This window comes from Leucoraja erinacea, chromosome 5 (genome assembly GCF_028641065.1).
Source record: "Leucoraja erinacea ecotype New England chromosome 5, Leri_hhj_1, whole genome shotgun sequence".
Lineage (NCBI taxonomy): Eukaryota > Metazoa > Chordata > Chondrichthyes > Rajiformes > Rajidae > Leucoraja > Leucoraja erinaceus.
The window spans coordinates 24,390,251-24,410,470 of NC_073381.1; the positions used below are offsets into that span (position 1 = coordinate 24,390,251).

General features: G+C 41.9%; 1 protein-coding gene across 1 annotated transcript in view; it reads right to left on the reverse strand.

The window, feature by feature from the left end:
- Positions 1-20,220, reverse strand: part of LOC129696870 (peroxidasin homolog) — a 217,670-nt gene that overhangs the window by 79,697 nt on the left and 117,753 nt on the right. The window contains exon 5 of the mRNA XM_055634944.1: positions 1,750-1,821. Coding sequence (XP_055490919.1) covers positions 1,750-1,821 — 72 coding nt within the window. The remainder of the gene's footprint in view (positions 1-1,749; positions 1,822-20,220) is intronic.

Below are 20,220 nucleotides of genomic sequence, written 5' to 3' on the forward strand. Positions count from 1 at the left end.
ATGCTGGAGTTTAGTTTAGAGATACACCGTGGAAAAAGGCCCATTCAGCCCACCGGATCCACGCCAAACAGCGATCCCGGCACATTAACACCATCTTATACCCACTAGGGACAATTTTTACATTTACCAAGCCAATTAACCTACATACCTGTACGTCTTTGGAGTGTGGGAGGAAACCAAAGATCTCAGAGAAAACCCATGCAAGTCACGGGGAGAACGTACAAACCCCGTAGTCAGGATCGAACCCGGGCCTCTGGCGCTGCATTCGCTGTAAGGTAGCAACTCTGAGTAGGGCTATTAACCTGCTTGCTCTTATCCATAGTAGAGAATCCTTGGATTATTGTGTGGAGATCTCTCTAGCTCCTTAATGTGCCTGTTGTACATAATCTAAGTCATAAAAGCAGAGGATGACTGGGATCACTGCTTACTCTAACAAAGGTTTGACAGTACAACACAGCAATGCAGCAGCTTAATGATTCGGGATTAGTTCCTTGTTGTTTAAAAGATGCAATAAAAGGAATGTAGAAGCATTTTGGTACAACGGTATTCACGGCAACAGTTTTCACATAATTCAACAACATAATTTAACTTCCTTGTCTTTACATGCCTGTCACTCATTTCAAGAGCTAAACCCTTTCACTGACACTCAACACTGTGACTGGAAACAAACACAAATAGTTGGAGTAACTCATTGGCTCAGGCACCATTCTCTGGAGAATATGGATGGGCAACATTTTGGGTTGGGACCCTTCTGCAGGCTGACTCAGCGACCATTTCACCCAACACTTGTGCTCAATGGTAGTTTATTGGCACATGTACCGAGATACAGTGAAATTATTTTTTGCATACAGTTCAGTAAACGTATTACTATACATAAGCACAACTTAAATACAATACAAGTGCACAGAAGTAGTACACTGAAACAGTCCACCAAGGCCTGCTGGATCTCCTGGTTGCTAACCATTTTAACTCCACTTCCCATTCCACACCAAACCCTTCTGTCCTGGGCTTCCTCTATTACCAAAGTGAGGCCACAAGCAAAACGTGAGGAATAATGCCTCATATTCTGGTTGTGCCTCTTATTCCTCTCCTCTGGGCCTCACCTGGCCTACTATCTATCACTTCTTCTTGTAGCTTCACAATTCCCAACTCTTCAATCCCTTTGTCTCACACCACCTGTTGTTTGCCCTGCCTGCTCGTCTCTTCCAGCATTCTTTCTCAGTCTGAAGAAGAGGCCCAACACGAAATGTCACCTATCCATATCCTCCAGAGATGCTGCCTGACCCATTGAATTTACTACAGGGCCTGGGGTGGGAGATTGCAACCTTCACGTGGTCCATCCTTTTTCCACGAATGCAATCAACCTGGCGTGCACCAACAGAAGATCAAACAGAACAAGTTGTCTTACAACTTTAGGCTGTGCACGCCATACGCAAGAAGAAGACTACACGGCCTGTCCCACTTGGCGACTTTCTCGGCGTCATATCAGTGTCGCCAAAAGATTTTGAACATTTCAAAATCCAGTGGGGACAAAAAAAACACCGCGCGTCATACGTCATCACGCCGCGTATTTTTCGGTGACCAGATACGTCAGTCAATGATACCGGCAATCGCCAAAAAAAATCGGCAAGTGGGACAGGCCGTTACAACTCTTTGTAACTCTTTTAATCCAGCATCTGCAGTTCCTTGTTTCTCCAAAGTATTTCACATGTTTATGTTATAAATACAAGAGGAAATTGTAGTACTCACAGCCTTTCGAGCTTTGGAAGGTCACTGAAGGAAGCTGGTTCTAAAGATTCTATTTGATTGAAGTGGAGATACCTGTTAGAATATAAATAGAAATTCTTGTTTAAATTTGTGACTTTCAAATAACAAAATTACATTTGCATTCTTTATTTGCTACATGATTGTGCAGTTTTGAAACATGGGGTTGTTAAACATCAATTTAAATTCAGCCAGGAAAAGTCAAACTATACAACATAATGAGGCAACAAATTGCAAAAGTGAATATTTTCTCATCCCCATTCTAAAATTGACTAGGTTAAGCAATTCAATGTTTAAGTGAAATGAAATGAACATTCTTCTTGAGTGCATATCATGGATATAACTTTTCTTCGGTGCTTTCACATAAAAACTTTTAATCACTTCTAAAGCACAAACCACTACAACGAGAAACAATGAACTTTGAGGTTTCTATTTGGATGATTTTGGGTAGTCACTACACACAAATCAATTTGGTGCAAGACTGAATACTGGGAATCTGCCACACAGAAACAAACCAACAGCCCTGGTAACTAGCCGAATGTCACCGAAGGCATATGTGATCCTGGACTCTGTTCCTTCCAATGGGCAGTGGTTTTGTTTGGAGACATTCCTGGGAATTGTGAATCCATTGCATGTGCCAATCAGTACATTAACATTAAACGGCAGAAAAGCACGTATTGTATATTCTGTTTCCAACAATATCACCTCTCAGTGAACTACTCAAATGTAGTGGTGGAAGTAGGCAAATAATGATTGCAGCATCAAAGTGTCAATGCACTGAGCTGATGAACTAAGCCACTCAAAGACTGAAGCTGATTGATACAAAAATCTTAACTAATCAAGAGAAACAAACATTTTTGGAGAACCTCTCAGCAGACTCTCCCAACGCAAAGTACATCAAGTTTTTTACACTCTTAAGATCAAAAATAGCAGCAGGCTATTCCAATACAATTTCAATAGCTACAATGATATTGTTCCCTACCATGTTTGAGTCTGACAAAAGATTAAATTGACTTACACGGTTACAATATGATCGCAATGTAGCTGGCAAGACACTTCTGAATGTTCTAACACCTTTGCTGTTGTTAGTTTAGTTTAGAGATACAGCATGGAAACAGGCCCTTCACGCCGACCAGCGATCACCGCACATTAACACTATCCTAGACCCAATAGGGACAATTTACAGTTATAGCAAGCCAATTAACCTACAAACCGGTACGATTGTGGGAGGATACTAAAGATCTCGGAGAAAACCCACGCCAAGTGACAAAATAAGTCTGCTCTGGACGTTTCCTTCATCTCTACAATGGTGCAAAATAACTCAACCTGGAGATTTCTGGGTTTTTTTTGTTTTGTTTATTTTATTAGAAGTTAATACAGTACAAAACAGAACAGTGGAACCTTATTTTAGGCGCCAACTATGTCATACCGTAATCCATTCTATGTACAACCTCTAGTTTTATGTTATGAAAAGGAAGTAAGCAAGACAAGAAAAAGAAAACAATAGAAAGAGGAAAGAGTGGAAAAATAGATGGTAGAGAATAGAAAAACTTGAAGTGTGTATATAAAAAAGAAAAAAGAAAAAGAAAAAGTGGAAAGTAGAAATAGAAGAGAATTGGCAGAGGTGCTGAGGAAGAGGATTTCTTGGAATGTATGCGGGATAGTTATCTAAATCAACATGTAGAGGAACCAACGAGAGAGCAGGCTATTTTAGACTGGGTATTGAGTAATGAGGAAGGGTTAGTTAGCAATCTTGTTGTACGTGCCCCCTTGGGCAAGAGTGACCATAATATGGTTGAGTTCTTCATTAGGATGGAGAGTGACATTGTTAATTCAGAAACAATGGTTCTGAACTTAAAGAAAGGTAACTTTGAGGGTATGAGACGTGAATTGGCCAAGATTGACTGGCAATTAATTCTAAAAGGGTTGACGGTGGATATGCAATGGAAGACATTTAAAGACTGCATGGATGAACTACAAAAATTGTTCATCCCAGTTTGGCAAAAGAATAAATCAGGGAAGGTAGTACATCCGTGGATAACAAGGGAAATCAGGGATAGTATCAAAGCGAAGGATGATGCGTACAAATTAGCCAGAAAAAGCAGCATACCGGAGGACTGGGAGAAATTCAGAGACCAGCAGAGGAGGACAAAGGTCTTAATTAGGAAAGGAAAAATAGATTATGAAAGAAAACTGGCAGGGAACATATAAACTGACTGCAAAAGTATTTATAGATATGTGAAAAGAAAGAGATTAGTTAAAACAAATGTAGGTCCCTTGCAGTCAGAAACAGGTGAGTTGATCATAGGGAACAAGGATATGGCGGACCAATTGAATAACTACTTTGGTTCCGTCTTCACTAAGGAAGACATAAATAATTTGCCGGAAATAGCAGGAGACCGCGGGTCAAAGGAGTTGGAGGAATTGAGTGAAATCCAGGTTAGCCAGGAAGTGGTGTTGGGTAAATTGAATGGATTAAAGGCCGATAAATCCCCAGGGCCAGATAGGCTGCATCCCAGAGTACTTAAGGAAGTAGCCCCAGAAATAGTGGATGCATTAGTAATAATCTTTCAAAACTCTTTAGATTCTGGAGTAGTTAACCATATAACCATATAACAATTACAGCACGGAAACAGGCCATCTCGGCCCTACAAGTCCGTGCCGTTCCTGAGGATTGGCGGGTGGCAAACGTAACCCCACTTTTTAAGAAGGGAGGGAGAGAAAAACGGGGAATTACAGACCAGTTAGTCTAACATCGGTAGTGGGGAAACTGCTAGAGTCAGTTATTAAAGATGGGATAGCAGCACATTTGGAAAGTGGTGAAATCATTGGACAAAGTCAGCATGGATTTACGAAAGGTAAATCATGTCTGACGAATCTTATAGAATTTTTCGAGGATGTAACTAGTAGCGTGGATAGGGGGGAACCAGTGGATGTGGTGTATCTGGACTTCCAGAAGACTTTCGACAAGGTCCCACATATGAGATTAGTAAACAAACTTAAAGTACACGGCATTGGGGGTTCAGTATTGATGTGGATAGAGAACTGGCTGGCAAACAGGAAGCAAAGAGTAGGAGTAAACAGGTCCTTTTCACAATGGCAGGCAGTGACTAGTGGGGTACCGCAAGGCTCAGTGCTGGGACCTCAGCTATTTACAATATATATTAATGATCTGGATGAGGGAATTGAAGGCAATATCTCCAGGTTTGCGGATGACACTAAGCTGGGGGGCAGTGTTAGCTGTGAGGAGGATGCTAGGAGACTGCAAGGTGACTTGGATAGGCTGGGTAAGTGGGCAAATGTTTGGCAGATGCAGTATAATGTGGATAAATGTGAGGTTATTCATTTTGGTGGCAAAAACAGGAAAGCAGACTATTATCTAAATGGTGGCCGATTGGGAAAGGGGGAGATGCAGTGAGACCTGGGTGTCATGGTACACCAGTCATTGAAAGTAGGCATGCAGGTGCAGCAGGCAGTGAAGAAAGCGAGTGGTATGTTAGCTTTCATTGCAAAAGGATTTGAGTATAGGGAGAGCAGGGAGGTTCTACTGCAGTTGTACAGGGTCTTGGTGAGACCACACCTGGAGTATTGCGTACAGTTTTGGTCTCCAAATCTGAGGAAGGACATTATTGCCATAGAGGGAGTGCAGAGAAGGTTCACCAGACTGATTCCTGGGATGTCAGGACTGTCTTATGAAGAAAGACTGGATAGACTTGGTTTATACTCTCTAGAATTTAGGAGATTGAGAAGGGATCTTATAGAAATTCTTAAGGGGTTGGACAGGCTAGATGCAGGAAGATTGCTCCCGATGTTGGGGAAGTCCAGGACAAGGGGTCACAGCTTAAGGATAAGGGGGAAATCCTTTAAAACCGAGATGAGAAGAACTTTTTTCACACAGAGAGTGGCGAATCTCTGGAACTCTCTGCCGCAGAGGGTAGTCGAGGCCAGTTCATTGGCTATATTTTAGAGGGAGTTAGATGTGGCCCTTGTGGCTAAGGGGATCAGAGGGTATGGAGAGAAGGCAGGTACGGGATACTGAGTTGGATCATCAGCCATGATCATATTGAATGGCGGTGCAGGCTCGAAGGGCCGAATGGCCTACTCCTGCACCTAATTTCTGTTTCTATGTTTCTATGCCCCTTAAAAGAGAATTTTTCAAATCTGTATTCAGAGATGTAGATCTATCCACGTCATGAACTGAAATCAGCAATCTTTACGGTACTGCTGCATCACATGATTCCAAAAAGTCGATGAAAGGAGACCAACTCCTTAAGAATTGGTCATATTTATCTATTAGTCGGAGTCTCATTTCTTCAAGGCGTGTTATGTCCATCATATTCCTAATCCACATTTTAACAGTTGGTATGGTTGTATTTTTCCAAAATTTAAGTATCAATTTCTTTCCAATTATTAACCCATAATTAAAAAAAACATTTTGGTCTTTATTTAAATTGGTATCTTCTCCTATTATTCCAAATATAATCCATTCCGTTTTGGGTTCTATTCTCGACTTGAAAAGCTTTGTAAATATATAAAATATATATTTCTGGTTTTATGTAGGCTAATTAACATACCATATTGTCTTACTTTTGGTTGATGCGTATGAAAACGAGTTATGGTTATGATGATAGACAGCTTGCCTTTTTTTCAAACTGATTACTAATTCTAAGATACATTAAAACAGATATTCCAAAGGTTGGTTCTTGTTTGAAGTAATGACTTCTACTTCCACATAATTTGAAGCATACAATATTCTAACATTGACAAAGTCAATGTGGGGATAATGTTTCTCCTGAATGAGTATCTACAACCTGTGGTTATTGTCGCAAAAGGATTGCTAGTAATGCACCATTTATAAAAATGAATAAACAAATCATTATTTTACAGCCATTCCAAACATGAAAAAAGGCCCCATTTACAAATTGTTAGGAAACAATACTTTTCACCGCATATCACTGTATATGTCCCTGTATTAGTTTGTTAGAACCATTTTGCTTTACTTATGCAGTTTAATTCAAAATACTGAACAATTTAGATTGTTCTGAAACCAAAAAGAGCTGTCAGTATACTAATCATGTTCAAATTGTATTTTCATTACACAATATCTGAAAACAGCAGGTGCAAAAAAAAATCCAAGTGAGACAATTTCAATGTTGCATGTTGAAAACCACACCTACAAAAAAATTGCCTCCAGTCTACCTAAACTCTAATTAGCACATTAATCACAGATGCAATTACAGAGAAAAATGAAAGTTCATTTAAAATTAATTATAAATTAACAGTAATTTTGTAAAATGATAATATTGTCTTGCCATTTTCCAGCCTATATTCCAGTCTTCCAACCTACTCCAGAGATAGAAGATACCATTAATTTTTAATGGATGCTTTTAAAAAAAAATGAAAGTCAAGACGCAGACCATGGATCCCAAATTGATCCTATTGGGGAAATGGAAATGATAAATTATAAACTGTGTTCATCAATTTGGCATTTTTACCAACTCTTCAAATAATGAAACAAGTGTCCGAATCATAAGCAATCTACATGAATGTGCAGCCCAGGCATTTTCTGCAGTTATATACTGTGATGTATATTGCCCTTAAATTGACAACAATGCTTGTACGCCATAAAAAATAACCTCCTCTGGGATTTGCATATTTGCTTCGTTTAACACAGAAATCTTCAAAGCAGTTGTTGGTGACTGCAAGTTACTCCAATCATCTTCATTTTAAGATAGAAAAATTAACCAATAGCCCCTTACAGAGGAATGATGAGTGTAGGGTGATCAAGGCGGAGAACTGAACATCAAGGAAATATGAGCAACTGTGAAAAAGGCAATTGCAAAGATAACAAAAATGCAGGATCAGCAGTGGTGGGAAGCACCGACACGTAGAGAATGTTATCTATAGGCTCCCAACTAGTAGCAGTGATATTGGGGATGGCATCAAACAGGAAATTAATTATGCTGGGTATAGTATTAGTAATGATCGACTTTTATTTATATACTAGACCAAGCGCAGACCGCAACGCAATATTCCATCACTCACCTGTTCCCCCAATGCAACCCGTTCCCCCAACGCAATATTCCACCACTTTCTCTCTCCTCTCCCTCCCCCACCAATCCTCGGCACAGTGAAATAAGTCAGGGTTTGGGGGTGGTCAATCACCCCTTGTGGGGGTTGGGGTCCGGGGATCGGGGGAGCGAATGACCCCGTGTGGGAGTCGGGGGGGTAAATGACCCCGTGTCAGGGTAGGGTGGGGAGAATCACCCCGGTGTGGGGGTCGGGGTCCGCGGGTGCAGCGCGGTCAGCGACTCTGGGAGGGCAGCGGGATCAGGCTGTCCTGAAATCTGCCGCAGCTGATGGGGACGTTGGCGGGTTTGTGTCCTCGTGTGTCCGCCGCCCGGAGCCGAGACCCCGCTCCACCCTGTGTGTGGCCGCTGACGACCTACTGCCACACAAGGGGATACATAGAAACATAGAAAATAGGTGCAGGAGTAGGCCATACGGCCCTTCGAGCCTGCACCACCATTCAATATGATCATGGCTGATCATCCAACTCAGTATCCTGTACCTGCCTTCTCTCCATACCCCCTGATCCCCTTGGCCACAAGGGCCACATCTAACTCCCTCTTAAATATAGCCAATGAACTGGCCTCAACTACCTTCTGTGGCAGAGAATTCCAGAGATTCACCACTCTGTGTGAAAAATGTTTTTCTCATCTTGGTCCTATCTTCCCCCTTATCCTTAAAACTGTGACCCCATGTTCTGGACTTCCCCAACATCGGGAACAATCTTCCTGCATCTAGCCTGTCCAACCCCTTAAGAATTTTGTAAGTTTCCATTTGATCCCCCCTCAATCTTCCAAATTCTAGCGAATACAAGCTGAGTCTATCCAGTCTTTCTTCATATGAAAGTCTTGACATCCCAGGAATCAGTCTGGTGAACCTTCTCTGTACTCCCTCTATGGCAAGAATGTCTTTCCTTAGATTAGGAGACCAAAACTGTACGCAATACTCCAGGTGTGGTCTCACCTAGATCCTGTATAACTGCAGTAGAACCTGCCTGCTCCTATACTCAAATCCTTTTGCTTTGAATGCTAACATACCATTTGCTTTCTTCACTGCCTGCTGCACCTGCATGCCTACTTTAAATGACTGGTGTACCATGACACCCAGGTCTCGTTGCATCTCCCCTTTTCCTAATCGGTTTGCTAGAAATCTCAAGAAACCAACAGTCCAATGAAAGGGAGAAATTAAACTAAATGGATAGCTGAAACAAAGTTGAGCTTCCAGAATGAAGACATAGAGTCTCAGAATTCAGGGAAAGAATGAATATGGGAAACAGCCAAGGAAAGATTTCCTCAATCAGAAGGTGTTAATTTTGTGGATTATTTTTTTAGATATACATGCCAAGGATAACTGTGGATGCCAATTTACTGAATACATTTCAGGAAACGGATACATGTCTAGGCATCTTGAATTTTGAGGCGAGAGTGATCTGCTCTCAATGAATAGCTGAGCAGTCTTAACGGGCTGAATGGCCTGCTCCTCTTCCCACGTACTACATTTGTACTTCTCCAGCAGTTTCTCAGGGCTGAGGATGATCTGCGTAGACCGTGCGTGCAGAGTTGACTGATGAGGGGAAAGAAGGACCACAGGTTGAATGGTGTTCCTTGCGCCATTGCCACTAAGCTTCTGCATAATCGATTCTGGAACAGCCCTCGTCAGCTCTCCAGCAATGACAAGCCAGCTATCTGAATGGACCAATTTTACAGCCAAATTCGACGAGTTACAAAATATCCAATGATTTATTGGACATTGGGCATATCTTTTAATTATAGACTAAACCATTGTTACTGTCATATAGAGAACATTTGGCATTAAAGAAACACATGTTATCAATTTAAATCGTTGCTTCCCCACAAATATTTGAAATCAACATATCCATATTTTAAAGATCATTTATTTCAGCTGATTCTCCTTAACCATGTACCTGTTCCAACTGCATATAATGTTTATAGAGTTAATTAAAGGTTGTAGTCATGGGTAACTGCAGGTACTGGTTTAACCAAATTAAAAATTGTGCTTCTTGGTCCCTGCTTACTTTAAAGTGATTAGCAGATCATCCAGTTTGGTGATATCACCAAACACCAAACTCGTGAACAGAAGAGGTCATTGAAAAAAATGACTGTAAATCAAAGCACGTAAGTAAAATAACTTGACATTAAAATTAAGCACCTTTGAGTTCAACGACAAGCACTATTTCTTTGCCAATCCCATTACTTTTGGACCATTGACATGTGCATTAGACCCTCCAATACACATGATTCACTCTTCCAGTATTATGTATCACTGATATGAAATACCAGAGTTAGAGTAAGAAGCACACTCTTCAGTCATACAAACCCACGTGCAACATATTTGTTCTTATTCATCAGGTGTAGCTTTTTGCTTTCACAATACATATTTGCGACAATCCCATTCACAGTCCAGAGATCGCGATATTCTTGGAGATTCAACATCCACAGGAGCAGCAGAAACCCTTTGCATTCCTCCATGCATTACATTCCATAACAATTCTGCTGTTTGCTCCCCCTCTCTAGGTCAGCAGACTATCAGAGGCACAGCCCTGAAAGCCCAAAACTGCAATGTGTTTCATCTTTTACATAATTCAGTAGGTACAATAATGTATCAGAATTTGGAAAGAAAACCAAAAGATGCTGCACGTAACCAACATCACAATTTTTTATTTAAACCAACTGCTTTGTTAAAAACAATTTCTCGAATGAAAATAGAGAGGAAGCTTCCTTATGCTCAGACACATATCAAGGATAAACAAATCACAACCTTGTGTTTAAACAATGTTTTTGGCAGTCCCTCAGGGCTGAGGATGACATCCGTTGTGTGTTAGGAGCTTGCTGATGTTAATTACTGAGTCAGTGATGTTGTTTTTCCATTTTAAAAAAAAAGTGGAAAATAAATTACCAATGCTAACATGTGGAGTGTTGCTATCAATAAGACAGATACAAAAAGCTGGAGTAACTCAACGGGACATGCAGCAGCATCTCTGGAGAGAAAGAATGGGTGAGGTTTCGGGTTGAGACCCTTCTTCAGACAATCAATATGTTGGTATAGATGAGTTTGACTGAAGTGCCTGTTTCCATGCTATATGACTAATAAGCCTAAAATGCGAGTCACATTATACAAATGCAGATTTTATAAAGGGAGAATGGGTAAATATTACACGTCGTGCCAGATTAGACAAAGTAAATGTTTGCTTTTTCACAAACTGCCACTGAACAGCTCCTGGGAATTGTGCAGTGCCTTTGAGATTAAAAAATGTATCTCATTATATGCTAAAAATAACAAACGTTTCATGGCTTGCCAGAAAAGAACATAAAAAAAAAAAATGCTGGTAAATGGATTGCTCTTCAGTAAAAGTACTGTGTCGGATCTCTGGACTATTGCATGCGGTGTTCCCAATGTGGCCTCCTTTACATCAGCCAGATGAAGTGTGGTCTCAGTGACCACTACATCAAACTCGCTTGGTCCCCCAGGGCCAGTTGGAGCTTCAATTCTCCTTCCCAATTTCTTGCCAATTATCTGTCCTTGGCTTCCTCTATTTCTAGGTCCAATGCAAACTGGAACAGCACATCATGTTCCACTTGGGTAGCTTACAACCCAATGGTATGAATATTAAATTCAGGTTTTTCCATCTCCTTAACTATCCAGACTTTCTCACGCATGCCTTTCCTTCCATTTCCCCATCTGCCCAATGACCCAGTTCCTTGCCTCTCCTCCACCTACTCATCACCCACCCAAACCCACCTGGGTCCTTTATCCCCCCCCCTTTAACACATCGATTTGGATCACACAGAAACAAAGTTGTAAATGATGAAATTAGGAAACACAGGATGAACAGGAAATCAACTTGCATTTTTTTTTCAAAATAAACCTCTCCTCTTATATCCCAATGGTTGTAAAAGCAGATTTTCATTGAGGCTTTTATATTTATTCTGATCTGGCATAGCACCGAGCTCAGTGTCTTTCAGGAAGCTACAAGATGCAGAAATTCTTGACTGTAAGATGTTTTTTGTTGGCAGCTCGGAAATATATTGCTGCATGACTGATGGATTTTGAGACAAGGAACCTCACATCAGGCAGGAACGATGGCTGGAGATTGGCAAGGCACCATTTCCACTACCTAAATGTTGGCATAAATGGTTCAATGGGTCTTTATTGTCATGTATGCACAGCACAGTGGAATTATTTTGCACAACCCACAAATGCACAGTCACCATATTTTGGCTCAGTTTACAAAGAAAATGTCCAAATGCTGGAAGTACTGGAGAGCCCCCGATCCAGGTAAGCCCCAGGCCCTCTCCTCGCCCGACTGCCTTCAGTGTCCTGGGGGCACCTTCTGCAACCGACCTTGAAAGTGCCGGAGGCATTACCCTTGTCCCTCTCCTACTGTCACACTCCACACATCTGTCATCGCCAGCGGCTCCCTCCACGACTCTCAGTCTTTGGGACTTCTGAGCTGCCCCTGTCGGCAGCAGCCCGGCAGTCCCTTCTTCGCAGGGTGCGAACCAGGCCTGCCGGGTCTTTGTTCTTACCCGGTAACCGGGTCCGTCCTTGTTCTCAGCGGGCCGCCGGTTGTCCATGGTGCCAAATCGTGACCACCAGTTGTCCATGGCACCAAGTCTTTGAAATCAGAAGCTTGCTGGCCCGGATACACTAAATTCAGTAAATATCAACTGCTCGTTTTCTTTTTGTAGAATACACAACCTTTAGCCTACCTCTCTATGTCGTCTGTACTAGATATTCTCCATGTTTGCCATTATTAGGCCTCTTAAATATCTTCCATATGTTCCCAATTATCTCATCAGCACAAAGCATACCATATTTTAATGCAGAAATCTGGTTACTCCATGACAAATCCAATGGCTCCGTATATCAAAAATACTGGTAGATGAGATCACCAATTTAATTGAGGGTAACATCCTGAATAGGCGATGCCAATAATTAAATGGGTGGATTAGCTTTTAGGACTAGTGTTAGCTTTTAGGACTTGTGTTTACTTTCTCACCGTGCTAAAAAAGCACAGTGGAAGCATTGCTGGAAACCCAACATAAGATGTTCTTCTACAGGTCGTTCTACTGATGTGCCAAGCCATCACTGAAAATCCAGGCGCTGTCTTTCGCTGCAATTGCTTGATTTTGTCAGAAATCCCGATCATGTTTACTTTAGATTTCTGACATAGAGTATTTTTATATCATATTACTCCAGAACTGACAAGCATAAATGTTTATGTTTTATTTATCTAGAAGAAACGGTTGCTTAAAACATTAAAGTAAACTGTTTGCCCTAATGATAATCAGTATCTTACATCCATTGCTTTGGTCCCTTCTCCAAAGCGCAACTAATAGAGGCAAGGTAGACAAAAATACTGGAGAAACTCAGCGGGTGCAGCAGCATCTATGGAGCGAAGGAAATAGGCAACATTTAGGGCCGAAACCCTTCAGACTGATAATAAAGAGGCAACCTGAATTAGATAAGTCTTGGAAGCAAAGTTGGGGACATAAACAGGCCACGCGCACAAGAATATGGTTAGGAAATATTTTGGCACGTACAGGCCACTAAATTGTGGGTACATTCTTGTGGCTGGTGGGTATATGGAACAAGCTACCGGAGGAGGTAGTTGAGGCAGGTATGAGAACAACATTCAAAAGATTTTTGGACAAGTACAAGGATAGGAAAAGTTTTGAGGGATATGAGCAAGTTGGGCCAAAAGGCCTGTTTCCATGCTGTATGACTATAAATCTAACATGCCAATTCTTAGCAGTCTGCTTTCAATTATGGCCAATGACACAATGCTTCATTAAAATCAGTTTGCTGCTATGCTCATCTGCCTTGAAATAAACCTGATTAACCGCTCACAACTGCCCCCTCGAGTATATTTTTTCAATCCCCCTGATTAAAGTTAAATTGGACTACTCTAGGAAGTAAATTATGCAACCTCGTTCAGGGTTAGGTGAGAGGGGAACGATTTAATAGGAACCCGAGGGGCAACTTTTTCAAGCAGAGGGTGATGAGTATATGGAATGAGCTGCCTGATGAAGTGGTTGAGACAGGTTCAACAACATTTAAAAGGCATTCGGTCAAGTACATGGGAAGGAAAGGTTTAGAGGGATATGGGGTGAATGTGGGTAAATGGAAGTAACTTAGATGGGGCATTTTGGTCGGCGTGGACAAATTGGGCCCAAGGGCCCATTTCCCTGCCATGTGATTACGACTACCAGATGATACTATTGCTGTGCTGCTCTCTCCTGCTATTAAACCGTTAGTTTGCACCCTGGTGTATGACAATAAACTAAGCTGAATCTGAGTTGTGCCAAAAATATCCAAAATACACACCGAAGACTCAAGAAAAAGTCAACTATTTCATTTTCAGGATTAAGAGCCACAGCATTTGAAATTCAGTGGTTCCACGAATATACGGTAAAAATGTAGAATTCGATTTATTTTCATCCACATTAATAAATGGGAGCTAAAGCTAGACTTCTAAACAGTTTTATATTGTTAGCAGAACAACTTTTATGTCCCTCCTTAAGACTTTTCAGCAAAATAACCATAAGAACTCAAAAGGATGCTAATGGCCAGAAAAGTACCATCATATGATCTCAGCAAATCTCTCTTCTCTATGTTATAAAATAACAACTTTCTCAGATTCAGATCAAAAATCAAAAATGCCGTATTCATCATACCTATCCTGGACAGTACTAGTAATGATGAAATATTTTGTTTTTGGCTAGTGTAGAATGCAGAAACTCAATTAATGTTTAGATGGAAGATGTCATCCATCCTTAAACTATACGAGCTCACATTAGTGTGACCTAATGTATCAGTAACTATAGGCACGTGAGATACAGACATAATCTCAGGCTGCTGCACATAGAAATAATAATTTCTTGCGGAAAGAAAGGTAGGCTCTGTTTCGCTCATAGAGTAACATTGGCAGGCATCTCGTATTGATATGGTTTAGGATCAGTTATAATATATCAATAATAAGGCCTTATCAATAATAAATCAGTACCAATACCAGATTCCTGACAAATGAACATTGCTTAATGCCATGAAGACAGTGGCAAAAGACAAAACAACTCTGCAGGAGAACATAATCAAGCACGTTTACCACAATACTGACAGAACACAACAAAAAGGCTGACAACCTAGGAATCCATTTTAAAAAGCTCAACAGCGCATAACATAACAACCTTTTCCTGAGCTGATGAAGGTATAATTCAGGGTATCAAGGTGAGAGTTTCATTTGCATCTAAAATGATGCAAATATTGCACTCAAAGAAGCCAGGTTATCTTGAAATATCAACCTTAATTATGAAATATGCATTGTCATTTTTTCAAGGACTACTGCAGCTTTTGCAGAACTTATCAAGACAGGTGTTGCAAACCCTCCCTTCAGACTGAAAATGCTCTTGCTAGGTCTTGTGCACTTATAAATTATGATGGGGTGGAAGATTGCAACCTTCACGTGGTCCGCCCTGTTTCAACGCATGCAATCAACCTGGCGTGCACAATCAAATAAGATCAAATAGAACAAGTTATCCTACAACTTTAGGCTGTGCACGCCATACGCAAGAAGAATAATAAATTATGATTCCCGACTTCCATTGCAGTGAGCTGCGACCATCTACCTCCACAATTGAAGTCACAAACCTTCACATGGCAGATGGTCAAGAATTTCTCAAGAGTGTTCTGAGATTGGACTCCACAAAGACCAACAGGAGAGTTCCATTTCATACAATTTCCTAGCACTTAATGTGGGGAAGTGTGTCTGCTGAGCTTGAGCCAAACTGCATTTGGCAGTGAAATGGTGGGCCATTCATTTCAATGAAGAACAATTGCTGTGAGGGAAAAGGGCACGCATGTGATTTACATTATGTTAATCAGCTTGGACTTACTGAATTGCTTTTCTGGTGCTTCAACGTTTTAAAACATTGTTAATAATGTAAAAAATAATATATATATATATTTTTTAAGAGATCACAAAGGTTTTTGAACATTTGTGAAAGCCAGATGCCTCTGCAAACATGGTAAGCTCTTTATTACATGTTCATTGAGGAGGTTCAACTTTCAAAGCAAATCTGTGGGAATTTATATTGTAGCCAATCAACCAGCTGATGGTCAGTTTCTAGCAGGGTTTTTTTCCTAGGATCCTATTCTGAAGTGTGTGTTTTTCTTTCCACACACGCTGACTGGCCTGCAATGTATTCCCAGTGCTTTCACTGATATTTTACATCTGATGTTCTGCACAAATATTGACCTCCTTGTTTTATAAAGGATGTAATTGTGGGTGTAAACCACGGAAGGCTTACCTGAGAGATACCTGGAAGGGGTGGATTGTCTTTTGGGCGAAGGTAAGACAAGTCTGTCTTTAGTTTATAATAAAGGTGAAAGGGAAAGAGGTGTAAGGGATGTACCGAGGGATCTTGGGGTCCAAGTCCATAACTTCCCTGAAAGTGGCAACACAAGTAGATAAAGAAGGCATATGGTTCATTGGCCAGGGTATTGAGTATAAGAATCAGGAAGCCATGATTAGAGTTTTACGTGCAGTTCTGGTCATCCCATTAAAGGGAGGATGTGAAGGCTTTGGAAAGGGTAGAGTGGTGATTTACCAAAACAATGCCGACATTCAAGGGTATTAGCCACAGGAAGCAGTTGGACAGACTTGGATTGTTTTCTCTGAAATACTGGAGTTTGCGGACCTCGGAAGTGTATAAAATTATGAGAGGCATTGATTGGATAGACAGTCAGAACATTTTTCCCCTCGATGAAAAAATCAAATACTAGAAGGCATTGCTTTAAGGTAAGAGGGGCAAATTATAAAGGAGATCTATGGGTCAAGTTTTGTTTTCTACACAGAGGGTGGATAAGTGCCTGGATCACAGTTTCAGGAGTGGTGGTTGAGGTAGATGAGATAGTGGAATTTAAGAGACTTTTGGATGGCAGATGGATATACAATGAATGGAGGGATATGGATTATATGGATGCAGCTAAGAGTTGGTCTTGGCATTAGGTTCAGCACAGACATTGTGGCCGAAGGGCCTGTTTTTGTGCTATACTATATTCTATGTTCTACTGAAACATAAGATCACAAGGGGTTCTGATGGGGAGGGTGTGGAGAGAATGCTACAACTAGATCACTGTTCAAAAGCAAGAGGCTATACCATTTAGAACAGAAATGAAGCAAAAATGGTTCCTCGCAGAACGTTATGCATCTTTGGGAATCTGTTTCCCAAATGGCAGTGGAAGCAGAGGTGTTTGAATTGAATTGAATCGAATTGAATCCTTTATTTGTAATTCAGACATTTCGGTCTGAACAAAATGTTGTTGCCTGCAGACATACATGTAATAATAACAACACACAATAAACACAAATTAACATCCACCACAGTGAGTTCACCAAGCACCCCACCGGGCGATGGTAAGTCAGTCCCGCGGTTCAAGCTCCGCGGCCCGGGGGTGGTCGAAGCTGCCGCCCTCCAGACTAGCGGACGCTGCTGTTGCCACGGGAGCTCCGGAAAACAGGCACCAGCCTGTGACCTGCGAGCTCCCGACGATGTCGTCCACTGGCCCGCGGCCGGCCCCGGATTCAGGTCGCCGCCGCCAGAACAACGCCTCAGCCACCGGAGCATCGTCTCCGCCCCGCACCGGGCCGCCCACACGGGAGCGTCTCCAGCCCCGCACCGGGCCGCCCACACGGGAGCGCATTCCAGCCGAGAGCCGGGCCGCCCACACGGGAGCGCCTTCCAGCCGGGACCCAGGCCGCCCACACGGGAGCGCCTTCCAGCCGGGAGCCGCGCTGCCCACACAGGAGTGTCTCAGCCCCGCGCCGTCCGCCCTCACCGGAGCGCCGAGTCGTGCCGCTGCCCGAATGTCGCCGCAGCTCGAAGACGGCCAGCCTCCCGTTGGTAAGTTCCTGGCTGGCTCTACCTCCGGAGCCTCGAGGTCGGTCGCAGGTTGGAGGCCGCCAGCTCCGCCATTAGGCCTCAGCTCAGGCGGGGGAAGAGAAGGGGGATACGACAAAAAAGTCGCATTCCCCCGAATGGAGAGTCAGAAAGCCTTGTTTCAGCCCTGTTTCAGTTTATGGAATAAGTAGGTATATTTTTGATAAAGGAATGAAAGCTTACAGTAGTTTGATGGGAATGTGGAATTGAGATTCCAGTGAGATGAGCCACAATGTTATTAAATGGGTGCCAAACTCCTGCTCCTAATTCATACATGTTCATATGTAAAAAAGGTGAAAGCATGCATCTTTTCATAACCTGGAGCACTGGATTCAATGTTGAAGTAAGTGTAGGACACGTGGAAAGTTATAAATTATAATAACTGCATGGGTGGTGGAAAAGAACACGGATTGACAGTCACAATGAAGGGTAGGGTCCTGGGGAGTGTTGTCGTGCAGAGGGATGTAGGAGCACAAGGTCATCGTTCCCTGAAAGTGGCATTGCAGTTAGATAGAGTGATGAAGGTGGCTTTTGGCACATTTGCATTCATCCATCAGGGAATTAAGTACAGAAGTTGGGACTTTATGTTACAATTGTACAAGATGTTGGTGAGGCCGCTCTCTGAGCACTGTGTTTAGTGTAGGTCGCTGTGCTACAGGAGAGCCGCTATTAACCTTAAAACGGTGCAGAGAAGCCATACCAGGATGTTGCCAGGACTCATGAACTCGAGCTACAGCGAGAGCTTGTGTACGCTAGGACCTCATTCTGCGCAGGAGACTGAGGGGTGATATTATAGAGGTACAAAAATATGGATAGGAGTTTAACAGGACATGGGCCAAATGAAGGTAAATGGGACTAGCTTAGATGGGGCACCTTGGTTGACATGGACGAGTTGGACCAAATGGCCTGTTTTGCCTAAAGAGAGAAACTATTCGGTCAATGGAATGAACGTTAGAACAGAACCCACTTGTGCATCAATGTGGCATGGTTCACACAAATAACCGAGCATGTATTTCCAGATAAAGGGAGGTTTAAAGATAACAGAGTTTAGTGATTCTGATAAATATGTGAAAGTTGTGAAGCCAGTAGATTCCGTGAAGGAGTCGCCACTCTGGAGATGAGGCCGAAATAGAGAGCAAGAAATGACCTTTGCATCAAGTGATTGTAAATGCTCAGATCAGCATCTAGTGACTGGTGCTCAAGCATTCATGGGCTTCAGTTTCCCCGACGGCATTTTGACACTAAATCACCCTAAATTCCCCCAAGCCACAACAGAAGGAGTCAAACAATTAATAACAAATGTTTGAATAAAATACATGCAAAGTGTCAGGCAGACAGAACAGCTAGCTCTTGTTTATAGATTTGAGGAGATTAGACTAATGAATCATCCAGTAAAAATGAAACCCAGAACCGTCATGTGAACATGCTACAGATTTATTTTCATCCTTCTGGACTAACAGATGGCATTGAAACACAGAGTGAGATCGGATGCCTGTATCACACCATTGATGTTGTCCATGGGAGACAGTTGTTTTGGGAATAAACAAATTAAATGGGTTGTATGTTTAGTGCTCCAATTTAAGAGAATTAAGAACCAAGAACATAACAACAAGTCCTTACAGTACATACAGGCCCTTCGGCCCACCATGTCAAACGGGATGGCAACTGAAACTAACCCCTTCTGCCTGCATATGATCCATAAACCTCCATTCCCAGCATTTTCATGCATCTATCTAATAAATATTTGCACCCACCCCAGGCAGTGTGTTCCAGGCATTGATTAATCTCTGTAAAATAAAACTATGTTTTAGCCTCCTGCATCATCTTTAAACTTTCCTACTCTCATCTTACATTTATGCCCTCTAGTATTTTACAGTCCCTGCCAAAAATAAGAGTTCTGACTATCTATAGGTCTCATGATTTTATAATCTACTATCAGGTCTCCCCTCAACTTCTGACACTCCAGAGAAAGCAATCCAAGTTTGTCCAATCTCCTCTTCTAGCTAATACCCTCTAATCCAGGCATCATTTCCGAACTCTCTCCAAAGCCTCCACATCCTTCCTGTAATGGAGTGACCGGAACGGTACGCAATACTCTAAATGTGGCCAAATTAAAGTTTTATAAAGCTGCAACATGGTTTCCTGACTCTGGTATTCAATACCCTGAAAAAAGGCATTTTATCACTCCTATGTTTCTACTTTCTAGGAGTTCAACGCCAAGATTCCTCTTTACATCAATGCTGCTTAAGGTTCTGCCATTAATTGTATACTTCTCCTTTGCATTTGACTTCCAATTGTGCAGTACCTCATGTGCCCCAATTAAACCTCATCTACCATTTCTCTCTCACAATCTCCAACTGATCTTTATCCTGCTGCTTCTTTTGACAAACATTTTCACGGTCCAACAATTCCACCAATAGGATATTAT